The 24,179-nt window shown below is 39.5% G+C and overlaps 1 protein-coding gene across 1 annotated transcript in view; it reads left to right on the forward strand.

Annotated features, from left to right (window-relative positions):
• Grd (Glycine receptor) overlaps positions 1-24,179 on the forward strand; it is a 247,959-nt gene that overhangs the window by 193,467 nt on the left and 30,313 nt on the right. The window contains exon 5 of the mRNA XM_065222260.1: positions 13,608-13,690. Coding sequence (XP_065078332.1) covers positions 13,608-13,690 — 83 coding nt within the window. The remainder of the gene's footprint in view (positions 1-13,607; positions 13,691-24,179) is intronic.

Raw genomic sequence — 24,179 nt, forward strand, 5'->3', positions numbered from 1 at the left:
CCAAGTGGTTAATTTTTTCGGAAAATTTCAGTTGAAGTTTTCGGATTTTCCCGTACTTTGAAAATTTATAACTCATGGCATTGTAGAAAGAATGTTGTGTAGTGAAATGATAAGGAAATTCTCTTAGCAATCCAAAAAAATATATAATACTGTCACGGTAGAGGAAAATTGCAAGGAAATTCAATACTTCTGATTTTTCACTGGTGAAAATATCAGAGTTGTTTTTGAGTTATAACCAAAAAACAATGGCCTGGAAAATTTACTTCAACTACTTTGATTTATCCGAAATTCACACACAACTTTGAAAATTCATAACTTGGTATTTTTTTAAACCAAGTATCGTAGAAAACTTGTTTTCGTTAAAAAATAAGACAATTACATATATCAGCAATCCATAAAAAATGAAAACTGAAAAATGTGGGCCATGGTGGAGGAAAATTTCTCAGAGAGTCTGAAATAAATTTTCCAGTCCATTTTCTTCGATAATTGTGTGTTCACCAGCTCTGATCATAACCAACTGTTTTAGAGCTATGTTAAGACTCACGCACATTGTATCCGTTAGTGATCCGCTACAGAAAAACTGCCAGTTAGACAGTTGAATCAGCTGTCATTTTACCACAACGTGGATCTTAAACTGATCATTTGGCATCACTGGACTTTTACGTAACGCAGCAAACATTCCCAAAATCATGAATCATCCGAGTTGAAACCATGATCTAAATTCATGGGTGTAACTTTTAACCAAAAAATGTAAAAGGACTAAAATAAAGCATCAGACTGGATTCGAACCAAGAACCTTGAGATCATTAAACCCATACTTTGAACACTAGACTATCAGTACTTGTATAAGATGGAAGACAAAAGGCGTATGACAGATACCTATGGAGTGCGGTTTATGAACATGGTTTGCCAAGTACGTGTAACGCTTGTAGCAGTCTTGATTCCACTGCATTATGAAACCATGAATTTCCATGACGAAATCATAAATCATTGTTACGATTTCATGGGATGGCAAGCTTTTTTGATTTCATGATTTTTTATTCATGAAAATGGTTAGATTGTTACATTTCTCCAGTTCGAACGAAATCTCGAACCTTTCTCTTGATAGAGCCCATCAGCGCCCGCACAGTGGAAACGGACACGGAATCAGCGCATTTATTTCATTTTGCCCGCATTTGCTGGATGTCCTTTACTACCCCGCCACTTCGTCGAAGTGGCTGCTTTGAAATTACCCAGTATAGTTCATTAATTAGAGCATTAATTAGCTTAGGGACAAAATCGATCTTGCTGGCAGCATACCACTCCAGAACCACCTTGGTAGTGGCCAAAAGATGACTTAGCCCTTGTAAACTTGGGATGTCATCGTTGTGGATGTGACGAATGGTTCCGTTTTCTGGCCACAACTGCAAATCGCTTGCCAAATCATGGCCATCTTCACGAACTTGTCGGCAAACAGGAACTTGAATCTTCCCGGCACATCCCCACGTCCAGTCGCGAGTTTGACGTATTTTTCGTCATCGATCAAAGTGCAGCCCTTGTGTTTCGTCAAAACACGGTCGTACAACGGCCTTGCACGCTTATTGGCCACGGAATTCTGCTACATGTGCCAGTTCAGATGTTAACTGGCTTTGTACGACTTTTATCCTTCCCTGACAAGGATGTTCCACACCGTTTGAAAGTTGGCGTTGTACCTTCTGGTCACATCTGGGATCGAAAGACCGGGGTTGGCTTTAACGCACCTCAACACCTTGCTGCGCAGCTGACGATCCCTGGTTCTAGTTTGTTTTTTTTTTTTTGTCCTTCCACACTCAGGGTTTCTTTGTAGGTTTTGAGCACTCGACAAACTGTTGTTTCCGGCTAAAATGTCTATTGAAATGGGAGAGATGAAGATTTCGGGTTTAGCGTAAAACACGTCTTGTTCCGTTGGTAGTCACAATACTTCTGATTCTATATTTCCCCTGTTCCTCTTGCATAGCTGAATATCTCTTTTTCTCTCTCAACTGTCCATTGCTCTTTCGGAGCGAGTTCTCAATATTTATCTCACTACTACAACTCCTCCATCCTTATGATTGAAAATAGTATTATTTTTCAAAATTTGATTATTCTATTTCATTACTAAACTTTTCAATTTAATTCTTACTATCGACAGCACAAATTTCATGCTTGAAAATTCATAGAACAATATTTACAATCGTGCAATTTAAAACCTTCTAATTCATTTGATTCTACTAATAGTAGACAAAATCACTCCTCCTTCTCTTCTTGTTTCTACTTCGTTTTGAACGTCTAGTCGAAACCACAGGGAGTGGATCTGAAACTTCTTCATGCTGTACTTCATCTTGATTTTGATTTTCATTTGAGAACATGAAAGAATCGGCCGGAAAGCCATAAAATTCGAAATCTAAATTAGACTGATCGGATTCGTTATCTTCTTCTTCTCTTCTTCTCTTACTACTGTTACTATCTCTTACTGACACTGGTGACGAAATGGATTCTACCGATGGTAACGATGACAAAAGTGGTGCTTCTTGGCTAATTACAGATGACGAAAGTGGTGCTGCTTCTGGATTCGGCGATAAAATGAGTGCTGGATCGTGTCTTGAGTTTGCCATGCTGTCAAGTGGGAAAATCAAAGTTCCTTTTCGTTGAGGGTGTGGCGACAATTTAAGCTGACGCTTATGCGCCAACACTATCCTTCCCCCAAGAGAAATCTGGAAAGTAGCATCAGAGACTTGTCTTAAAAATGTGGCTGGCAACCATCTTCTGATGTCTGTAGGATTAATATTTTTGTAGAAAATCAGTTCTCCATTTTTAAGTTTGGTAAATGCATCAGGCTTATTATAACCTTTAGCGTTGACAAAATTGTGGTCATCATGCGAGTTAGTCAAGTTGTTTTTAAAGCTACTTTTAGGATTCATTAAGTCCAATAAGGTTTTAGGTTTATAGGAGAGCAATCTTTCTGAAGGAAAATGGCCTTTGTTGTCTAAACAAATGTTGCGGTAATTCGATAAAAAATATGAAATTTGTTCTTCTACGTCCAATCTCCTCATATCCGGATCAAGCAAGAACTTCTTTAGTACGTCTTTGACCAGTCTTACAGTCCTTTCGGCTTGTCCGTTGCTCTCCGGGTGATACGGCGGACTTTTCATTGCCAAAATTCCCTGACGTTTCAAAAATGTCACAAAATGGTCCGAGTTGAATGGTGGTCCTCCATCTGTAACCACCACATCTGGTAGACCGTACCTTGCGAATATCCCTAAAAGAATCTTTAAAACCTTTTTGCTGTCCGTTCCGTATCGCATGTACTCCAACTCGATCCACTTGGTAAAGCTGTCTACGACGACTAAGAAAACCTTCTGATCGAAGTGGAAAAAGTCAGCGTGAATCCTGCTGAAGGGTTTGGTCGTAGGTATCCACTGGGAGTATGGTGCCTTCTTGTTCGTCGATGTTATTTGGTTGCATATCCCACAGGTCTTCACGAAATCCTCGATGTCCTTGTTCAGTCCGAACCAATAGACCGTTCTTCGAGCTAGTTGTTTGATTTTGCTCATCCCCGAGTGGTTCATATGAAGCATCTTGAGAACCCTTTTCTTCATACTCTCGGGAATAACAACACGATCCTGAAATAAAACGCAGCCATCGACCTCCTCAAGTTCCTGGTAGTGGGAATACACGTCTACGAATCGCCTTTCCAACCGTTGTGGCCAACCTGCCTTCAAATATTTCAAAACTGTCTGCAGGAACTCATCGCTAAGCGTTTTTCTGGCCACTTCCTTGTAGTCGATTGGAATTTCTTCGGAAAAGTTGAGATTTTTCACGTATTCACGAGTCAGTTCTCTAGGAACTTCTTGGGCTAAAGGGAAACGAGAACAAAAATCGGCGTTGCCCATTCTTGAAGAAGGCCGATAGACTATCTCGTAATCGTAAATAGAAAGTTCCATAACGTATCTTTGCAAACGCGTAACCGAAATGGAATTTTTGCCCTCCTTGCCAAATATGCCGATTAGAGGCTTGTGATCGGTATAAATCGTAAAATGCATCCCGTAGAGAAATTTGTGAAATTTCTTTACGGTGCTTACAACTGCCAATGCCTCAAGATGCAAAATAGGGTAGTTTTTTTGGGCACTATTCAAAGAAAATGAGGTGAAACTTATTGGTTTCTCCTCGCCTTCAACCTTATGAGCAATTACACCTCCCAATCCATAGTTACATGCATCAGTTACTACCACAATCGGCTTATATGGATCAAAATATTCCAAAAGGTTTGGTTTTAAAAGAAATCCTTTACAATCATCAAATGCTTTTGCACAGTTGTCAGTCCAACTATACGTTACGTTTTTTCTTAAAAGATTGTAAAGGCAGCTGATACGGGTGGACAAATTAGGAATGAACTTAGAGTAGTAAGTTACAAGTCCTAGAAAAGCCTTCAGTTCCGAAACGTTCCGTGGAGCTTTCGCTTCTCGGATTGTTTGAACTTTATCGGGGCAGGGAAGCAATCCCTTGTCTGTCAAAACGTGCCCCAGGTAAGGCAATTGCGATACAAAAAACTTGCATTTCTTTAAGTTGACTTTTATGTTGGCTTTGGCCAGTCTTTCCAAAACCAGATAAAGCTTCCTTTTGCAATCGTGATAGTCCCTACCCGCAATCAGCACATCGTCTAAGTAACACGTTACGCCTTCCAAACCGTGTAATACTTGGTCCATGACCTTTTGGAATATCGCTGCACTAGACGAAGCCCCTTGAGGTAGTCTGTTGTAGGTATAGAGGCCCTTAATGGTATTGATTACCATAAACCTCTTCGAGCGGTCAGTCAAAAGCAGCTGGGTATAAGCACCCTCTAGATCCAAAGCACAAAAAACTTTCGATCCGGCAAGTGTGGCAAAGAGATCCTGTGCTAAAGGCAAAGGATACGTGTTTGGAAGTAAAACTTTATTGATGGAGACTTTGCAGTCTATCACCAAACGAATACTTTGGTCCTTTTTGATAATGGCAATGACCGGCGATGCCCATTCGCTAGCTTCAACCGGCGTGATTACTCCTTCTTTCTCCAAATTTCCCAAATAATCAACAACTTGCTGTCTTAAACGAAGAGGAACTTCATAGGCCTTTTTAAAGATAGGTGTATCATCCTTCAAGATCAAATCTCCCTTAAAACCTATTATTGGACTTGAAAAATCTTTTGTAAAAATTGTCGGAAACTTACTCTTTACTTCGTCAACAACAGTCTCTTCGTCAGCTAAGTCAATGTTCCCAACAGTCAAAGGAGGATTGGTGAAGGTGTTTCGCCATCCAGAGTAGAATTCGTCCAACCAGGATCGGCCCACCAGCGGGATGAAGTCGTTGTCGCAACGCAAAACCACCATACTAAGCTGTTTCCTATTTCCAGCGAGCTGTACCTCAACGCAGATCTTTCCTACAACCTTCAGTTTGTTACCGTCAATGACAACAAGTTTCTTGTTGCACCGTTGCATTTCGCAGTTCGCAAAGTTTCTCAGGTATAGCTCTTCTGGAATGACGCTCTCCGCTGATCCACAGTCGATTTCCATGGTTAAACGCTTTCGATTTATTAACATTTCTACGTAGCAGGGCTCATTGATCTTGTTGACGAAAGACGAAATCAAAAGACAAGGCGTTTCCTCGTCCGAGTCAGAGTCCAAATCCTTCTTGAGTCTTTTGAAAAGTCCTAAGTCTTTGGAAGTAGATGGCTTTGGAGAATCTATGAACTTGACACTAGCTTGACCTTTACGTGGGCTTTTTGAGTTCAAACGGTAGCAATACTTTCTGGTGTGACCAGTTTTCTTGCAAAAGGAACAAATGTAGAGGGGTTTGGATGAATTTCCTCCTCTTTTGCTTTGAAATCTGTTATTGCTTCTGCTTCTAGAAGAAAATGATCGATTACGATCGAAACTACGACTCCGACTTCGGAATCTGCTCCTAGATCGCGAAAAGTCTGACCGATGACCTAATCTTGCTACAACACTGACACGCCTATCATCATCATGCTTAAGTTGCTTAGTTCTATTGGTTGAAATCTCTGAATTGAGAATCAACCTTTCTGCTTTAGTGGCAGACAAATCCTCTTCGTCACACAATCTCTTTTGCAATTGACTATCATTCACTCCTATCACCAGCATATCGCGAATAGCCCTGTCCTTAAAATCTCCAAAGTCACATCTTTCAGCCAAATTCTTGACTGCAATCACAAAATCTTCCATAGACTCATTCCTTCCTTGCCTTTTTGTCCAAAATTTATAACTATGCACTACTTCAGAATCATTCTTGTCGTAGCGTTTTTTCAATTCATCCGTCATTTGTTTGTACGTTAATTCGTTAAAATCCTTCCCTGGGAAAAGCCTTTTTAGCTCTAGGAAAATTTCTTTTCCGCAGACTGCCAGGAATGACGTTTTGTAACGCGATTCTGGATATTCATTGTGCTTGAAAATCCATTCTAGCTGTTCTTGATACTGGCTGAATGGCATAGAGTAAGGCACATAGGGATCGGCTATCGATGTCATAGTCATCCTTCCCAAAAAAAATGTACAAAATTTAACACAAAAAAAAAACAAAATTAAAATGGCACCAAAACAAATTTCAACTTCAATAAAATCAAAAATTTCCTCGCATGAAATCAATCACTAAAAGTAAACAAAATACCACGTACCTGATTTATGATGCACCAAACGATCCGAAAAAAAAAGCACTCCGTCGACAAAATCCTCGCCAAAACAACAGCAGCAGCAGCTAAACTCGCACCGGAATGTCCTTCTCCGACGATAAAAACAGGCAGCAATCCCGCCGGCGACAGCAGCAGCTCCACAACAGCAACACAATTCTTCCGATAGTGATCCTCACTGACTCACACTCGAACTCCAAATCAGCTGATCGACAGTGTTCACCACGATGATCGGTTCGATGACTTCCGTCAGCTCAAACGCTCTTCGATGCACTTTTGATGCACTTTCTTCGTCGTTTTCGCTGGCTTCGATTGCTACACCGCGGGCACCGACTCGACTGGCTCCGTCGCACGGGTTGTCGGTAGTGGTGAGGTCGAGATGGTAGAACGCGCGTGTCCCACGCACACTCTTGCGGAAACTGTCAAGAACTTCCCTTTTCGCGTTCTCGGTCGCTGATTTCCTTCGGTCACTGGGTTTCGCACACTGAGAAAGTTGTTATGTTGTTGAGGTCCGTGTAAACGGTGTAAAATGTTGGAGAACCAAAAATGTGTGCGTAGAAGAATGATCGTCGACAAAATTCAACCTCGTTATTTTACACGTTTTCAAAATGGCGTTTTCTCTAAAGGCTTTCACAATTCGGAAAATTTCTTTACAGCTTGTAATTGGCACAAAAGAACAATGCGAGGTATTGTTCTGACACAAAAGAGGTTTTTCACAAAAGATTTTCGCAGAACAATGGCCAACCAAGCGCGAAAATTGGCGGAAAGCCAAATCACAAAGAGGAAAATGGTAGTACTTACGCCGAGCTCCTTGGCGAAATTTGTGGATTTTCCCCAACTCCACGAAAATGCACGCTAATCACACGCGAAAACTAAAGAAAATTGCAATTTTTCACTTTGCTTGAAAAAAAATTCTATCCTCGTACGCCACTAAAATGTCTATTGAAATGGGAGAGATGAAGATTTCGGGTTTAGCGTAAAACACGTCTTGTTCCGTTGGTAGTCACAATACTTCTGATTCTATATTTCCCCTGTTCCTCTTGCATAGCTGAATATCTCTTTTTCTCTCTCAACTGTCCATTGCTCTTTCGGAGCGAGTTCTCAATATTTATCTCACTACTACACCGGCATCTTCAGCACTTCAGCCAGCTTGGAAGCGGACCACTCCGGATTTTCCAGATGTTTGTACACAATATTTTTCTTCTTTCGAGTTCCATTTGACGTTATTTCTGAACGCAATCGACTACTTTGATCAAACTTGCACTAGAAGTGTAAACAAACCACTGTCAAAGATTTTCGATTCCCAACATTATAGGCGTGCTAGAGGCGCGCGAGGGACGTACCAATTTACTTTTAGTCAGTCTTTAGCGCATCATTTAACAAGCTGGAGCTGGCCTGACCAAAATCAAACTGACAATTCTCGATTACTTTTTCGAAGGGACGTATCAGCTTTTGTAAACAATGCATTTGATCGTCGATTTGACGTAACTGGTAGCTCGCCCACGCATACTAACACCACTATCAGGTAATAGAAAAATGTCCCTATCTGTGGGTAGTGTTAGAATGCGTGAGCGAGCTACCAGTTACGTCAAATCGACGATCAAATGCATTGTTTACAAAAGCTGATACGTCCCTTCGAAAAAGTAATCGAGAATTGACTAGAGATGGTTCAAATGTCACTGGTAGCGAAAGAGAAACGGTGATGTCAATAGCAGGATGAGCAGAAGGGGAAACAGCCCTATTGTTGCGGTACGTTAGAAACCTATTGTTGTGTATGGAGACCTGTGTGAGATCCTGGAAGCAGAAGACGTCGTAGCCGGCGCCGGTGGTGTAGTGGTAAGCGTAACTGCTTTCTAACACCCCGATGGGTCTGGGTTCAATCCCAGCCGAGGTCGGTGGGATTTTTCTTAGGCATAAAAATCTCTGGTCACGTCTTCCTTCGGAAGGGAAGTTATGCCGTTGGTCCCGGCCCATGTGTGTTGAATGGGTGCGATATCCTACGCAGGTGTGGAAGCTGCCTTCCTGCACTTTCGATAGGCGTCAATGGATGGCAATCGATGTCCGTCGGTGATTGGCACTAGAATGCGGAACAGAGACCGACGTTAAATAAAGGAAAGAAGAAAAAGAAGAAGAAGAAGACGTATAATGCGCTACGTGCATCCGATAATCTTGATCTGCAAGAATCGATTGTGAGGCCACCATTCCCTGATATCTTCCAGTGCATTTCGGAATGATTATAGTCTCCAAACAGGAGAGCAATGTCGTGAGGCTTCATGTACGAAAGATTTAATCAATTTAGATAAGATTTAATATCAGGTGGCAGATAATGCACTTCAACGCTGATATCACAGTGTTGCAATTTGATATTGATCCAAAACTGTTCAATAGAGCACTGCTCATCAGAGCTGGATCAATACAGCTACACACTTAGAAAAATTGATGTTAATTTAGGTGCTCTGAGACTGACATATACGAGCATCAATTTTGACATAAAATTGAGTCATAACAAACGCAAAATTCAGCTCAATCAAACGTACTTTCGAACTTTTCAGTCTCGGAGCACTTAATTTTACATGACATGTTTGTTTACGTCTCATCCTTTATGTCGAAGGTGGATTGCGTCACGTGTAAGATTCAGTATTTCTAAGTGTGTACACATTTTTGAAGAGACGGCGAGTTTTTCAACTATTGAGAGACCTGCGATCTGTTCTGAATACAGTATAGGATACGTCACATAATTGAGTCGACAAAAATATCGTCCAGCCAAGTATCAGTTAGCACGATAACATCATATTCCGAGTCGGTTGTAGCTAGGAAGAACATGTCGATCTTATTCTGAAGTCCTCGTACATTCTAGTAGTAACGACGCAAGGGTTGCCATAAACTAAATCTTGTTTGTCCAGTAGATGATGTGCTGAAATCCATACGTTTATCACGAGGAGAATCACCGAGAAAGAATGCGTACTTGCATGAAGAACCAGATCGGGATCCCATATCTGATCACAGCGCCAGAACGACTTTCAGGGCAGGAAACCGCAGATGATCGACAAGAAACTGTGTCAGAGAGAACGAGGGCTCCCATGGTACCTTGTTACGTGCGTTCTGGTCGTGGTACTCGAGCAAGCTTCCATAAGTCAATTTTTTTTCCATTATTACTTGAAAGGCCTGAACTCAAAACGTAAACTTGAAAATATACATACTTGCCTGAATAAGGAGGTTGGGAGCCTCCTTCACCGATCTCAACCACAGGGCCAGAACGAGTATGGTGGCAGGAATCAGCAGACGCGACTGGGTTGAGTGGCTCAAAAGCTCCCATGATGCAAAAAACAGTTCGTTCTGGTATTGTAGATTTAGCTAAGTTGACAATAGACGACGTCCCTTTTCAAGCTGACAATATTTATCATTACCGGTTCAGTGTTCACTCGGATGTCGACAGAAGCAGACCACTCTCAATGTGTATCACGCGATCGTCTGTTTACTCGGCAGTAACCATTGTGTGGTCCTCCTCATTGTTCTTCATCAGCAGTTCTTTCAGTCGATGCGTCGTCGACTTTTCAAACCAAACGTTTCGTGATGAATGTGTGAGTGCTGACCACGTTTTGCGTCCATTGCTACAATGGAAACGCTCTGACCCTCGTTGGCGAATCAGCCATACAAGTAAACCACTGAAGCGGCTCCCGTTCTGGTAGAGGAGGCTTATTGATAACGGAAGTTAAAATGTTTATTGTGTTGTACCTTTTGACTATAGTTTTAAGATGTATTGTATAGTGAACAAGAATCCTCGGCTCTGTAAAGTTAATTTGGTTGAGCCTTATCAAATAAATTAATAATAATTAAATGATAGCGGTTGATGAATGTGATGAATGGGGTCAGAAGCAAGAAGTACAATGCTGGAACTCGAAAATTTATCAGGCGGCGAGATGTTATTCAAGCACACATACTTGCCTGTAGAATGATGTTGGAAGCCCCCATTGCCATCTCCGATCATAGGACCAGAACAACAATAATGACAGGAACCAGGAAGCGGGACTAGGTCGGGAGGATTGAGGGCTTCAAGAAAGCGACAGGCGGGCGGGGGTAGCGGGGTTTACATTGTCAGGCCAAGAGTCAGCATCTAACACAGCTTCTCGATGAATGTTATTAATACCGATATTGAATGTTACGAATCGAAAACTCTAGAGATCCGCATTATTCCGCACCAATTTCACAACCTTGAATAATTTATCTTCGCCCAGTTATTTTTTTTTTAGATCTTTATTACATTCATTTTTAGACATTATGTACAGTAATTTATACTTATCATTTAAATGGTGTTCAGGAAGATACCAACCACTGTAATTTCTATTAAATTTGTTGCCAGAAACTGAACGCTCACCATGTCAGTTTATGACAACAAATTGTATCGGTGCGGTGGAGGAGAGCTTCAGCTTGCTTGGATAACTGCATGCTTAACTAGTTTATCGTTCGACTCCGATTTAAAGAATGATGATGTTCACAGTTCAACTACAGGCTTTTATACATTTACTTCTCACAGGTATAAAAAACGTAATATTGTACCTCAATCAAATAATTAGGTATAAGTATAAGAATCCATGCAGTGAAGCTACCGGTATATTCCTACAGTTAAGCCGGGTAGCGTTCAAAATCCAGCGGTTGCTTGCAGATTTCGTTTCCGCCCTTGTGTGTGACAGACCCACCACCCAGTGGCGTTTCCTTGACCTCAATCTACCTGTGTACCAACTCTCAAAACATAAACAATTAAATCTGGTTTTAAAAGTTGGTGCACAGGTAAAAAGTGAGGTTACGGGACGCTACTGCTAGCACTACTCACTTTCTAGAATTTCTGCAAATACTCATTTCGCTATCGATATTGTAATCCGGGATAACCGGAATGGAAATTGATCAAAATGCCTTGCGTTTTCAACTGTTCCATAGATATCAAGAGAAATCTTGATAGCATTTCATCTAAGAACTCTAATAATTGTATACTTAATTGCATAAATTTTAATTTTATATCACTGGTAATACCAGTAGGCAATATCATCATTCCAACAATAGATTTAAGGGGTGCAACGACTGTTGTTATTAGCTTTAAAGTGGTTTTTGACGAAACTAAGTGTCACTAAACCCCGTAACGTGGGTAGATCATCTTTTCGTGGTACGTTACGGGATGTAAGATCTACCACCGATTCCTAGTCCTGACTACTTCAAACTAGGGGAACAGGATTTTTCAGTATTCCAAGGAACACATCTTAGTCCTTGTTACTTTTTATGCCTTGTTGATGTAACAAGACTTGATGTTGTCCACCGTGGATGATCTTGAAGCAAAGGAAAAAATGGGTTGGTTAGTCTTCATCTATGTGATTCCTAATCTTCTATTCGTTGCTCCCTAGATTGAAGTGGTTAATACTAGGGTTTAGGTGCATGGTCATTTTCGGTGTTATACCTTAATTTTGTTGCAAAGGAATCCAATTTTGACTGACAAAGGGGGGCGCCTTTGAAGGGTGTTTCAACACTCCGAAGGTTATAGATAGCGGGACCTTTTAATTAGAGTTGGATCCTTGCGATAAATGCAAGAGTGGCAACTGTAAAAAAAAAATCGAATACTTCATCATTTCTCAATAGTGATGGAGTGACATGCACTAAACTAAGGACACGGTGAAAAAAAATTCCAATAATTTAAATTATTACGAAACTGAAAATGATTCCAATATCAAGAAATATAAGGATTTTCGTCAAATTACCGAAGAATTTAAAAGAAATTGACTACATTTAGGCGAAACTGTGCATTTTGATAAATCTATGATCGCATTTTTGCTAAAAAATACTCTTCACAAAACAATTCTAACATCTGATTTGAATTCAGGGAACCCAAATTTATAAAGTATATTTGCCATGATTGCACTGCACTCTTAGTTTTTATTTCTAACGAACGGTTTTTTAGATTTGTTGATTTATTCCACGATACGCAAGCAAGATGGAAACCCTAACCAAACTAGTCAGCAAGGGAGTCATTTGTAAATTTTCCTGTTGTTTAGTAAAGCGGAACCACCGGAGAGCCATTGTCAATCTGGTACACAGGTCACCAGCAGCAGGTCTGATGGATTTTAGATGATACGAACAGACCTGAACTGTGCACGTCGTCACATATGTGTGTGTGTGTGTTTATGTGTGTTCCAAATTCAGTTAAAACTCAACTCAGGCAATTGAATTTAATTTCATAGCAGAGAGAGGCAGCGGCGATGCAGTGCAGGATAAACTTTGACACAGATGAAATTAAAAAGTACCTACCCTTACGGGCCAGGTACGAAAATACGGTCAAGGGAAGAAAAAAACAGGTGAATAACAAACTTTTCAATCAGCAATTCAATTTTTACTCCCATTCACTGTCACTGACAGAGATGGGCTACGATGTACGATAAAGCAAATTCAGAAAATCAACTGTAAACTGCTGCTACCCGGCTAAGCTTGGTTTGGCTTATCTTCAACTCGTCCCAATTTGTAAAATCTAGACACATAATTGATGGCTTTGCTCAACTCAATAGGAAAATCTGCTATTCGATTTCCTCTCCCAGTCAATGGTTGGAGGATGATGAACCATGCAAGCGAGAGGACACAGCTTTCATACATTATTCACTTATGCGCCAAAAAGACACACAGCAAATTGCCAATTATCCCTACATTATTACAACGATGAAATCGTTAAGTTCGCGTGGCAAAGGGCGGACGGGCTGCCGACGCTGCGCCGAGGGGGTGTGATTCATTTATCTCCCATCTCGTGCCTGTCAGGAAATTTGATAGAGCTTTTTTCGATACACGAGCTTTTCTCCTATGCCAACGGAACCGAAATCTTCATTAGTGCTGATTATATGGCTTGGTAGCGAAACTGTTAATGATGACGTTTTTCGCTTTTTCTATGGTTTAATTTTCGCAGACTCACCATCAAAGCGGGATGCCCCATGAACCTCGAGGACTTTCCGATGGATATCCAGAGATGCCCACTCAAATTTGGGTCATGTAAGTATTTTCGTTGGTAGCATATATCTGATGTCATGTAGAGCAAAACATATTATGACAAACCGTATGACAAATTGATAAACTTTCCTGGCCACACAAATAATGCACTCAAAAATATTCACTCACTCGAAAGTAGTCTCCATTTTCCAGTCGAGAAAGATGATCTGAAATGAAATACTGATTACACGCTTTGATAAACCGATAGATACAGACAAAAACGATCATGTTTCCCGCCACATCAGCTTGCTGAATTTCCAGCAAAATAAGAGCAAGAAAGTAGAAGAGATAAAACTTCCACGCTGTCGAGAGACAGACGGAAGCCAATATATTTTATTGCGGATGTGCAACATCATTCGTCGCACGCTCACCTTGTTGCTGCTGCTTCATCTGTTTGCCACGAGAGTATGGAAACATGAAAAGAGCATCTAAAACTTTTGTAACCGATTTTTTGCCCTTACTTTTGTCGTCGTCTGTTTGCTGTTGCGGGAGCCACCAAAATGGGATGGTTTCAGGTTAAGAGCAATACTCATAACTCTTCCCACGGGGATTTCGAGGAACACCCGACCTTCGTTCCGCCTGTCTGTTGTGTCTACAACGTGGATCGGGTCGTCGTGTCGGAAAGGGAAATAAAAGTGCAGCCAGCCACCAACCAGTCCCATAGCTGCCCTAACACGGATGAACCTAATACCGAAGGATACACTGCCAGCAAGTGTGACAAAGTGAGGTCAAGTTAAGTTTTGCGGTGGGTGAATGGTTCCATCGCTCCATGGAAGGAAAACTGGCTGCTGAAAACAATGGATTTTCCGTAGAAAACACTTGGATTTTTATTGTCGATCTTGTTGTAGGAACTTCATCAGGCTTTCTGAGTTTTGTCCGATGAGAATTAATAACAACAATTTTTTTTTACTTGTTTTTTATTTTATAACCATTCTCTAATACAATGTTAAGCTAAGCGAAGCGAGAGCGGAAAGATACCAACCACTGTAATTTCTATTAAATTTGCTGCCAGAAACTGAACGCTCACCACGTCAGTTTATGACAACAAATTGTATCGGTGCGGTGGAGGAGAACTTCAGCTTGCTTGGATAACTGCATGCTTAACCAGTTTATCGCTCGACTCCGATTCAAAGAATGATGATGTACACAGTTCAACTACAGGCTTTTATACTATTAACATTTACTTCTCACAGGTATAAACAACGTAATATTGTACCTCAATCAAATAATTAGGTACAACTGAATCCATGCAGTGACGTTACAGGTTTATTCCTACAGTAAGAACGGGTAGCGTTTAAAATGATCCACTGAAAATAATGAGCGGTTGGGATCATGGTTGAAAATATTCAGCCTTGCCTTGACCTGATATAAACAATATAAACAATCAAATGTTGGGCCTCAAAAGTTTTAAATGTGATAGAATGCAGGCAGAAAAATATCAATGCCTGAGCAGCGCACAATGAGTTGCAGAAACTAAAGCTTCTGACGAGAAAAGTTTCCAGAACTTCCGAAGGATAGTAGTAAATTATCCTTTAAATATTACACTAAACACTATTAATACACTATTAAGTGTATATCAAATGCCTATAAGAAAATCCAAGCTTATGGAATCAACTCAGAGGAGCTCCAGAAGTGACTAGATACATTCCTAATGTTCTAGATCTGGAAATGCTATATAGACTACTAGCATCTCGGTGTTTATTTTAACTGACTATGATCAGTAATTTTAACTGAAATATCAGTTCGGAACCAACTCAAATCCGACAAATTGGTATTGTTTTTGACGTAGGACTACGTCTTTAATTTCTATACTGGGGGTCACCTTAAAAAAAATCTAAATTCAGGCATGGAACGAAAAATCCCAAACACGGACGCAACGATAGAGCGCAAATCGAACAAACGACACTTTGCCCATGCTCACATAAGCGAGCTCAATGCTCTCACCAGTGATGCCACATTTTTTCGATTTTCAATCTGTATTTTCATCGTAAAAAATCTTTTTAATCTGTATCTGACTGACAAAAATCTGTAAACAAATCTGTAAAATTTCTTTATTATGGTCTTAGTGCAGCTTTACGTAAATCTCCATTGAGTTAATTCATAGTTCAGAAGAACTTTATTCTAAGTTTAGAATCTTGAAAAATTACTAATGGGTGCTTTCTAAGGAATTTTATTTGAAAAATCCCCAAATCCTACACAATTTTTGTTAAGTGATGCGTATCTTTTTTATAGATTGAAAATATAAAACATTAAGTTCCAGTTGTGAGAGGCGAATCTGTTTCCGGCTGAAGATTTTCTTAGTGAAGTAACTATCAAAATTTCTAGAATTTTATTTTTTGTATGTCTGTAATTACAAAAACCTTTATCTGGACATTTGTTTTTTTTTTTTCAACTCCGTTATTTTTCAATAAGTTTTAACACAAAACTTGTACTGAAAGTTTTATCGAATTTTATGCAATATTCCAAGGGTGTTCAACTCTCGCACCTTAATTCGTGCCGAGTTATTAGTTGCGTCAAAAGCTGTGCCAAGCGCTCTGCCGAACGTACCTATCAAGGACAATTAAAGTATGCTTATCAAGGTGTTTGGCAACCCTGAAACTTATGACTTTTGTAATTTTGTTTACATTCTCAATTTCTCTGATGGATCATGGTAGACATTCACCTCCATTCTCATTAGATCGTTAGCGGGTCGGGAGGTGGAAGAGGAACTGCAAACCATCAAACCAAGCATAGTTCAGTCCCACGCTTGGAGCAACATCGTCGAACCAGTTTTAAATCATCTGATCGACTCAGAAGTACGTGTCCTCAAAGATATAACCCAAGTCTACCGTATTGCTGATTATGATGCCTTTCCCTGAAGAACTGTCATACGTTGACGCAGACTTCAGCGGAAGCGCTTTATCAGGCGCCTTAGATCTGTATAGAACTCGAGAAGATTCCGCCCAATCCAGTCAGCTCCACACAGATGACAAACGTGGGTGATTCGTGATTCAAGAGCATATAGCATTACAGATACACCTTTCATTATTCTATGGACATCGCTTTAAAGTCCTGTGGTTGTCCTATCACAGACTACAGCAATTAAGACTAATGACTGACAAGAATATCCGAGGAAAAACGCAGGAGAAAATGTGAATATTTCCGTCCCGAAGATGCTCGGCAAGACTGGGAGCCAAATGTGGCCGCCCCTAGGATAAGCTTGTTTTCTTCTTTATTGTTCATTATGTATAACAAAATTGTTGATGTACCTCAACTCTCGCAGAAGATATTGCTCTGATCCTTCGTTGCACGCTTCGAGATTGGATACACACGACAGTATCAAATGTTATGTTCAAAAATAAGAAGGGTGTTCTGGAATAAATCATCCAATGGGACAGCATGTGGACTAGAATGTGAGCAGCATTGGAAAATTTTTCACGATATTTCACGAAGTTCATCAAGGAAAAAGTTCGTGAGTCCTAGTGCGTTTTGGTGAACTTTTCCAATAGTGAATATGAAGATTCATCAAACTATAGATGCCCGATGCTCATCGTTCCACAATTAAATCCAATCTTCGCAGGATGCAAGGTATTATTTTCATACGAATAACAGCATAGTGTAGGTGTTCTGCCATTCCTGTTGTATAGTTGGGATCCATTTGCTTGATATTGATAAAATTGTTGGTGTGGCCGTTCGAATTTATCATCAAAGGCAACCATCGGGCATTTTTCACAATGATTTCATCCTCAATCGAAAACGAATCGTTTCTAGAGGAAACCCGTTTCAACCGTATTGACTGCCGTATCGACAAGACGTTGTGGACCGGCCATGGTATACATAGATGAACTCGACTGAAGTGAGGCCCCGATAGAAGCTGTTCTAGATGAAAACACGATCCGCTGTGATTTTTGCTGTGATTCGGAAGAGACGGACTTAGTTTTGCTAGGTTTGAAGAGATTCACGATTCACAGATTTTTTCGAATGATCCCCAACACCAGTGGGTATCCGTTTGTCGTTTACAATTTCTTGATTGAATTCTTGTAATTCTTGACCCGAGTAGTAAACCTTAGAAACGATTGGCAAAATGTCAACTATGAACAGTGGTGCCGTTTAATATTATATTGTTTGTGTCTTCTTTGTCAAAGTGTGCCTTAATGCGCCGAACAATGTGTCATGCTGTGTTTCGGCACAGTTGGCAGGTTTGATTGCCCCTTGCAATATTCTTTATTTCTGAAATTTTGTTAATCAAATATCAATATACCCAGTTGACTCTTCGACAAATAGAAAAGGAAACTACTATTTCTTCCAACGAGAAATCAGAGCATCTGAACATCAGAAGTCCATTCAAAAGATTCCAAGTCCATTTGAAGCTAAAACAATGATAATTTATTGAATGAAAAAGACGATTTGGGTTTGATTCTCAGATTGAAGTCAAGCTGTTCAAAAGAAAGAAAAGATTATAGTTTGGAATTAAAAATATAAAAATTAGTTTAACATATTTTTCTCTTATTTGAAAAATCTGAAAAATCTGTATATTTTTGAAAAATCTGTATTCTGTATATACAGATATCTGTATCAAAATATTGACAAAAATCTGTATTATTATAGATAAATCTTCACTGGCTCTCACCATTTCACCAATGAAAGAAAGGGAGGAGAAAAGTAGCGATAGTAAAAACGCTTGCCAAATCGTTTTCTTCGCCATTCGCTTTCGATCCACGGACGGATAAGCGTCGGACACGACGTATGAGTGGAATAGCACGCATCGGCCCAAATACGAATACGACGCAGTGTTGCCACATTATTTCCAATTTCAATCTGTATTTTCACCGTAAGAATCTTTTCAATCTGTTTCTGGCTGACAAAAATCTCTTTCAATTCTATAGTATGATCATATTGCGGATCGTCGTAAATATACTTTGAGTTTATTTGAAGTTCAGAAATAGTTTGTTCCGAGGTTTGTTCATATTTTAGAAGCTTGCTTTCTAAAGAATTAATCGACCCCGAAATCCTGAATCTTGATTATTTTTTTTGAGTGATTGCTATCTTTTATAAAAGGCAAATCAAGTCCCAGTAATGAGAGACAAACCTGAAAAATAAAATTAATGAAGGAACAATCATATTTTCGTAAAACTTGATTTTTTTTTTATATTCGAGATTACGAAAATCTTTGTCAGGTCATTTGTTTTTTTATTCAACCATTTTAGAAAATGAAAAATAAGCATTAAAATTTTATGAAGTGTTAGTTATGCTCAATTTCAACTTTATCTATTCATTTGGCAGATTAAAAGTATATTGAATTCGCTAGCGGTTGCTCGAACCTATATACTTAAGTGTATTCAGGATTTTTTTATGACAAACTTTGGGATGGTTTCATCTGTATTTCTCTATATTTGCAATCGTGTTCATATATCTTATCAACTTTATTGTATTTTGTCACAACACATAACATTTATTTGGAGGCTTAGTAGAATTGCATGGAATATTCTTTATTTCTAATATTAACCTAATCAAATCTCAAAATATCCAGTTGACTCTTCGACTCACAAACTGTAATCAATCAGCTTGTGGGTTGTTAAAACGGCTTGTTTACCAATTTGACAAATAAAAATAATAATAATCGTAGTACCTGTCACCATGTGATATGGTTAATTAAACAATAAGAATATTTAAAGAGAGAGAGAAGGATTAGTAATTTCCATTTAATTCCACTACCTTATGGAAATTACTAATCCTTCTCTCTCTTTATACAGGTATTCCACTAAGACGCCCACATTCATCAGGATTCAATAAGAATGAAAAACACCCATTCTAACGAGCAATCTGAAAACAGAACATCAAAAGTCCGTTCAAAATTAACGAAGATAATTAAATAAAAAGTGGAAAATTGGCATTTGGTTAGGTACTCGTACCTACCCAAAAGGAAGAAAGGATTATTTATGGATATTAATAAATACAATCCAGAGTTAAACATATATTCCACATATTTGAAAAATCTTTATAATAAGTCTGTAATCTGTAAATACAGATATCTGTATCAAAATTTTTAGAAAAGTCTGTATATGTGACATCACTGAGACGACGACGAAAGCACCCACATCGACCGGAGGAAAGGCTTCCCACAATATGCAGCATGACTAGGCCACCGTCATCCGGTCGGCATCGACTTGCACTGGTGTGGCCACCATTTGAAAAACGGAAAGAGTTAAGAACTAAATGATCAACATATTTGTTCCGTCCATTAGCCGGTCCTACGTCAAGCCTCCGTTCGTGCCCCTAGACACAGACCCTTCTACTTTTGTTTCCTCTGTTCGGGACATAAACCCACTGTGACCAGTAATTTGATCTATTGTAGTATAGCCCGTGTCCTTAGTTTACACTGAAAAAAGTTTTCATATAGTTTCCAATGGGAATGCACTTGATATTTTTCCAATAACAAAATTAATGATTTTTATCAGAAATTCACATAACATTAATGTGATCACATGAATGTTATGTGATAAATCACATAAGCTTCATTGGACATCCCAATTATGAGATCACATGAATGTTATGTGAAGTTCTAATGGATATTTTCCATTGGAAATGTGATTTATTTTTTGAGTGTAGTACATGTCGTATTACTCCATCACTATTGAGAAATGACGAAGTACAGTCATACCTCGATATAACGTTACTGTCACTTTTGACTTCCATCGTCGATGGGTACAAATAACAATTAAGTCATATAAATTGGCATGATCAATAGATGAAGGATTATCTCATACATCCGATGGTGTTATTACTTTATTTGATTGAATGATTGTTAGCTAGAAATCAGCGATGGAAGTCAAAAGTGACAGTTACGTTATATCGAGGTATACCTGTATTCGTTTTGATAGAGTTGTTATTCTTGCCTTCATCGCAAGGAATCGATTCTAATTGAAAGGTCCCGCTATTTATACCCTTCGAAGAGTTAGAGCACCCTCCAAAGGCACGCCCCTTTGTCAGTAAAAATTGGATTCCTTAGCAACAAAACAAAGCAATGACACCGATAATGACCATGCATCTGAACCCTAGTATTAACCACTTCAGGTTCAGTTTTGACCGATCTGGGTGGATTCTACCCAATTTTTTGTAGTTTAGAAATAGCGCGTAGGAACTGAAAGCAGTAGTACAAATCAAGGTGACTACATATAGGTGTTCTAATGTGTCAAATTCATGATTCATCCATGTTGGATTTTTGTATGGGACAGCGACCGAGTTTGTTTACAATTTGCTCTAAAACCGCACTTTTCCCCCCCGCGACCTCCTCGCCTATATAGTGACAAAGCTGTATCACCATTTATATACCCACCATGGTACAAATGAGGGATAAACTGAAAGCAACCGAAGAAATTTATCTACCGAGGGAGAACCCGATTGAAAGTGTAAAAACCAAACGCTAACGATTTAAATCAGCGAGTGAGATATTTTTTGGCTCGAGTTTTGAGCGAAACTACCGGTAAGCCGGTCTCATTTCCGGTTTTGTTAAAACTGAGTTTTTCAATGTAAATGGTACCAATTACCTCAATAGCCTTGGAGAACACAATTTCATTCGAAAATCACATCTAACGATTAAATTCTTGGCTAATGTGAGTGAATTCAGAAATTTTAATTTTTTCCCTGATGTTCAGTAATTTAGTATATCCCTAAATATATGGTCCCTTGAATATCAAGTAAGGGAGAGTTGGCTGTACATGCAACACAAACACAAAATCCGTATGTGTTGTTGTTGTTTATGTTTGGTCTTAAATGTATGGGAGTACACGATCAATCAGGCCGACTCAATTTCGGCAATAGTGAAATCCAACCAACCACTGGCCACCCGTGGCGCTGTTGTCGTAGAGGTGATAAAAAGGTAAACATCTGTAAAACGTGACTCACATCAGAATTTTCACTTTTTAAATTGAAAATTTGTTTTGTTTTGTACGTTTTTGATGACCATAAAGTTTGTAAAATTGTAGGAAAAGTGGCCTTCTTCAGAATGACAAATGACTTCAATGATATCACTGCTTGCAGTCAGGAAAAAAGTTGATTTTTTAAACTACGTAAACACAAGCTCCACCGCTTAACATTTTCATTTTTGGGTTCCGAATTCGGGGAGCGCAGTGCAGAAAGGTTGTCACTGTTCACGGATCAGAGACAGAGCGGATATACTCTCATCATTTTGTTGATAATGAGTCCCAAAGTTTGTTGTCGTGGGGTAATTTGAGATTAATTTCATGTGGCGGCTCCCCGGAATGGGAACTTTGCAGCACAAACCCATTCCCCTCAATTCTTGCTGCTGATCTACTGGTGTAGCCCAGGCACACAATATGCTAGATTTCTAAATCCGCTAGCACGGAGTCCCCAACATAATCCAGTACATCCAGCTTGGACTTGGACGTCGATTTCGGGATAGGAATCTGTAATCATACAAAACATAACCTAAATAATATCAGTGCATGAAACAAACGCATTATCATTAACTTTCAAGGACATTGTAATGAAAATAAACATAACATTACATTATTTGACAAATTTCCTACATGTATCATCCATAATAATGATCGTATCTCACTATTTTGAACTTTTTTTTTACAATAATTTACCATTCAAACTCTGGAATTTGAACCGGCTGTCAAAAATTTATCATTATCGACTAGTACTATTTCCCACCACTAGCGTCGCATGAATTTCACTTGGATTCTATTATAGTGAATTAACTCAGAAGTGAGATGAATTTTCCGGATTTTTCATGGGGGAGCTTCTCGAGTGTGAGGGGGGTCGATGGATCTTTCACTCAGTCTATTAGTATAATCCTAGACTGAGTGAGGTATTCATGGATTTTTCTTATATTCGAGAGGTTTCTCCTGGTTTTCCACGGCTTTTGTCTGGAAAAATCGGCTCACTTTTGAGTAAATCTGGATAAAAATCAGTAAAACTAGAAAAGAACATAAGAAAAAGCGATACCGTCGGTAAGGTGTGCACCCGAGTGCCGGAACATAGTTTTATCGGGAAAAGACATTACGATCTATCCCAAGTCACTATTGTAGAAAATCAGACATATCTCTGGCGGAACGCTTCTGATTGTTTCGAAAAAAAGGGTGCATGCTTGACCCAGCTGGGGATACATTATTTACTGCTTTAGAGAACATAATTTCATTTTAATATCTTGTTTAATCGGGGCTTAAATAATCGTCACGTCAGTCTTAGCTGACGTAAAAGGCTCGATGGCCTGAACAATGCATATAGAGTAATGCATCGTCGGTGTCAGGTTTGAATGGTTACAACAGCTCGAGTAACGGTATGATGTGATATGAGGGGCTAAGTGGCCTTAGAGCGACCATTTTTGCTTAATGAGCAGAACATCATCAATCTAATCTCAGGCCCATCCACATTCAAAATTCGTCAATCGTTTTATTTGTTAATATGACTACATGGTAATAACAGCAATTCGATGGTTAAAAAACAACCTCGTTTACCTAGTGGAAAACGTTTTTGCTTACTGAGCAGAAGAACATGGGTTCAATTCTAAGCTCCTTTTCGTTATATGATCGTTAGGACATCAATGATTCCTCGTGGAAGTGCAGAGGACTATTCGACTTCCATCAAAGCGAGTGTCACGTCAACACATTCCTACACACTTAGATTTTTTCGCCGAGATGGGCACCACCGAGCAGCTCGGCATTTTATTTTGCTGGATCTCAGTGAAAAACTTGCCGAGATTCAGCTAACAAACGGGAATTTTGCCGAGATCTCAGCTAACAAACATATTTTTGCTGAATTTCCAGCAAAATAAAATGCCGAGCTGCTCGGTGGTGCCCATCTCGGCAAAAAATCTAAGTGTGTACCCATTCCTTTCTTGAGCTGCATCCGGGCATAGGCGGCGCTGATATTGCCTAGTTTGAAATCACCAGTTTTTACGTATTGAGGATGATTGCTAGTCCCACGCATCGTCTATCGGTTCTCTGTGCAATTGAAGCTGATCTGGCAATAACAGAGTAGCAACCGTGAGTGGTCAATCATGCTCATGCTCACCCAATATTTTCATAATACTAATCACCCATATTTTTATACTACTGTATGAACTCAACAAATTTGTTTTGGAAACGTATGGAAAATCAGCCCAACTCGAATCTTAAGCCCCAGTATGGGTTGATGCATATATTATTTCACGCTCTAAGGGGGGAGGGGGTGTCTAAGATTGTGTGACAAGCAATGCATTAGGTATAGGAAAAACGTCACGATAAGGGGGTAGGGGGTAATTTTTTGCTCGATTTAGCGTGATATAATTAATGCATGGGCCCTATGTTAGACGGTACACGGTAAGAGTCCTGTGAAATAGCCTATCTTTTGTGAAAAAAAAATCCGGAAAATCGTTTGGTTATGGTCCCGTTTACGGTTGACTTCAGGAAGTGGATCGTTTAGCCTCATGTTCCCCATTAATTTAGGAAGGAAATTATAATTATCATCCAGAAACAGCGCTTAGATTAAGCTACCGTGAACTGTA

Source organism: Ochlerotatus camptorhynchus, unplaced genomic scaffold (assembly GCF_037179485.1).
Source record: "Ochlerotatus camptorhynchus isolate MF236.1 unplaced genomic scaffold, CSIRO-AGI_Acam_v1.1 ptg000162l, whole genome shotgun sequence".
NCBI lineage: Eukaryota > Metazoa > Arthropoda > Insecta > Diptera > Culicidae > Ochlerotatus > Ochlerotatus camptorhynchus.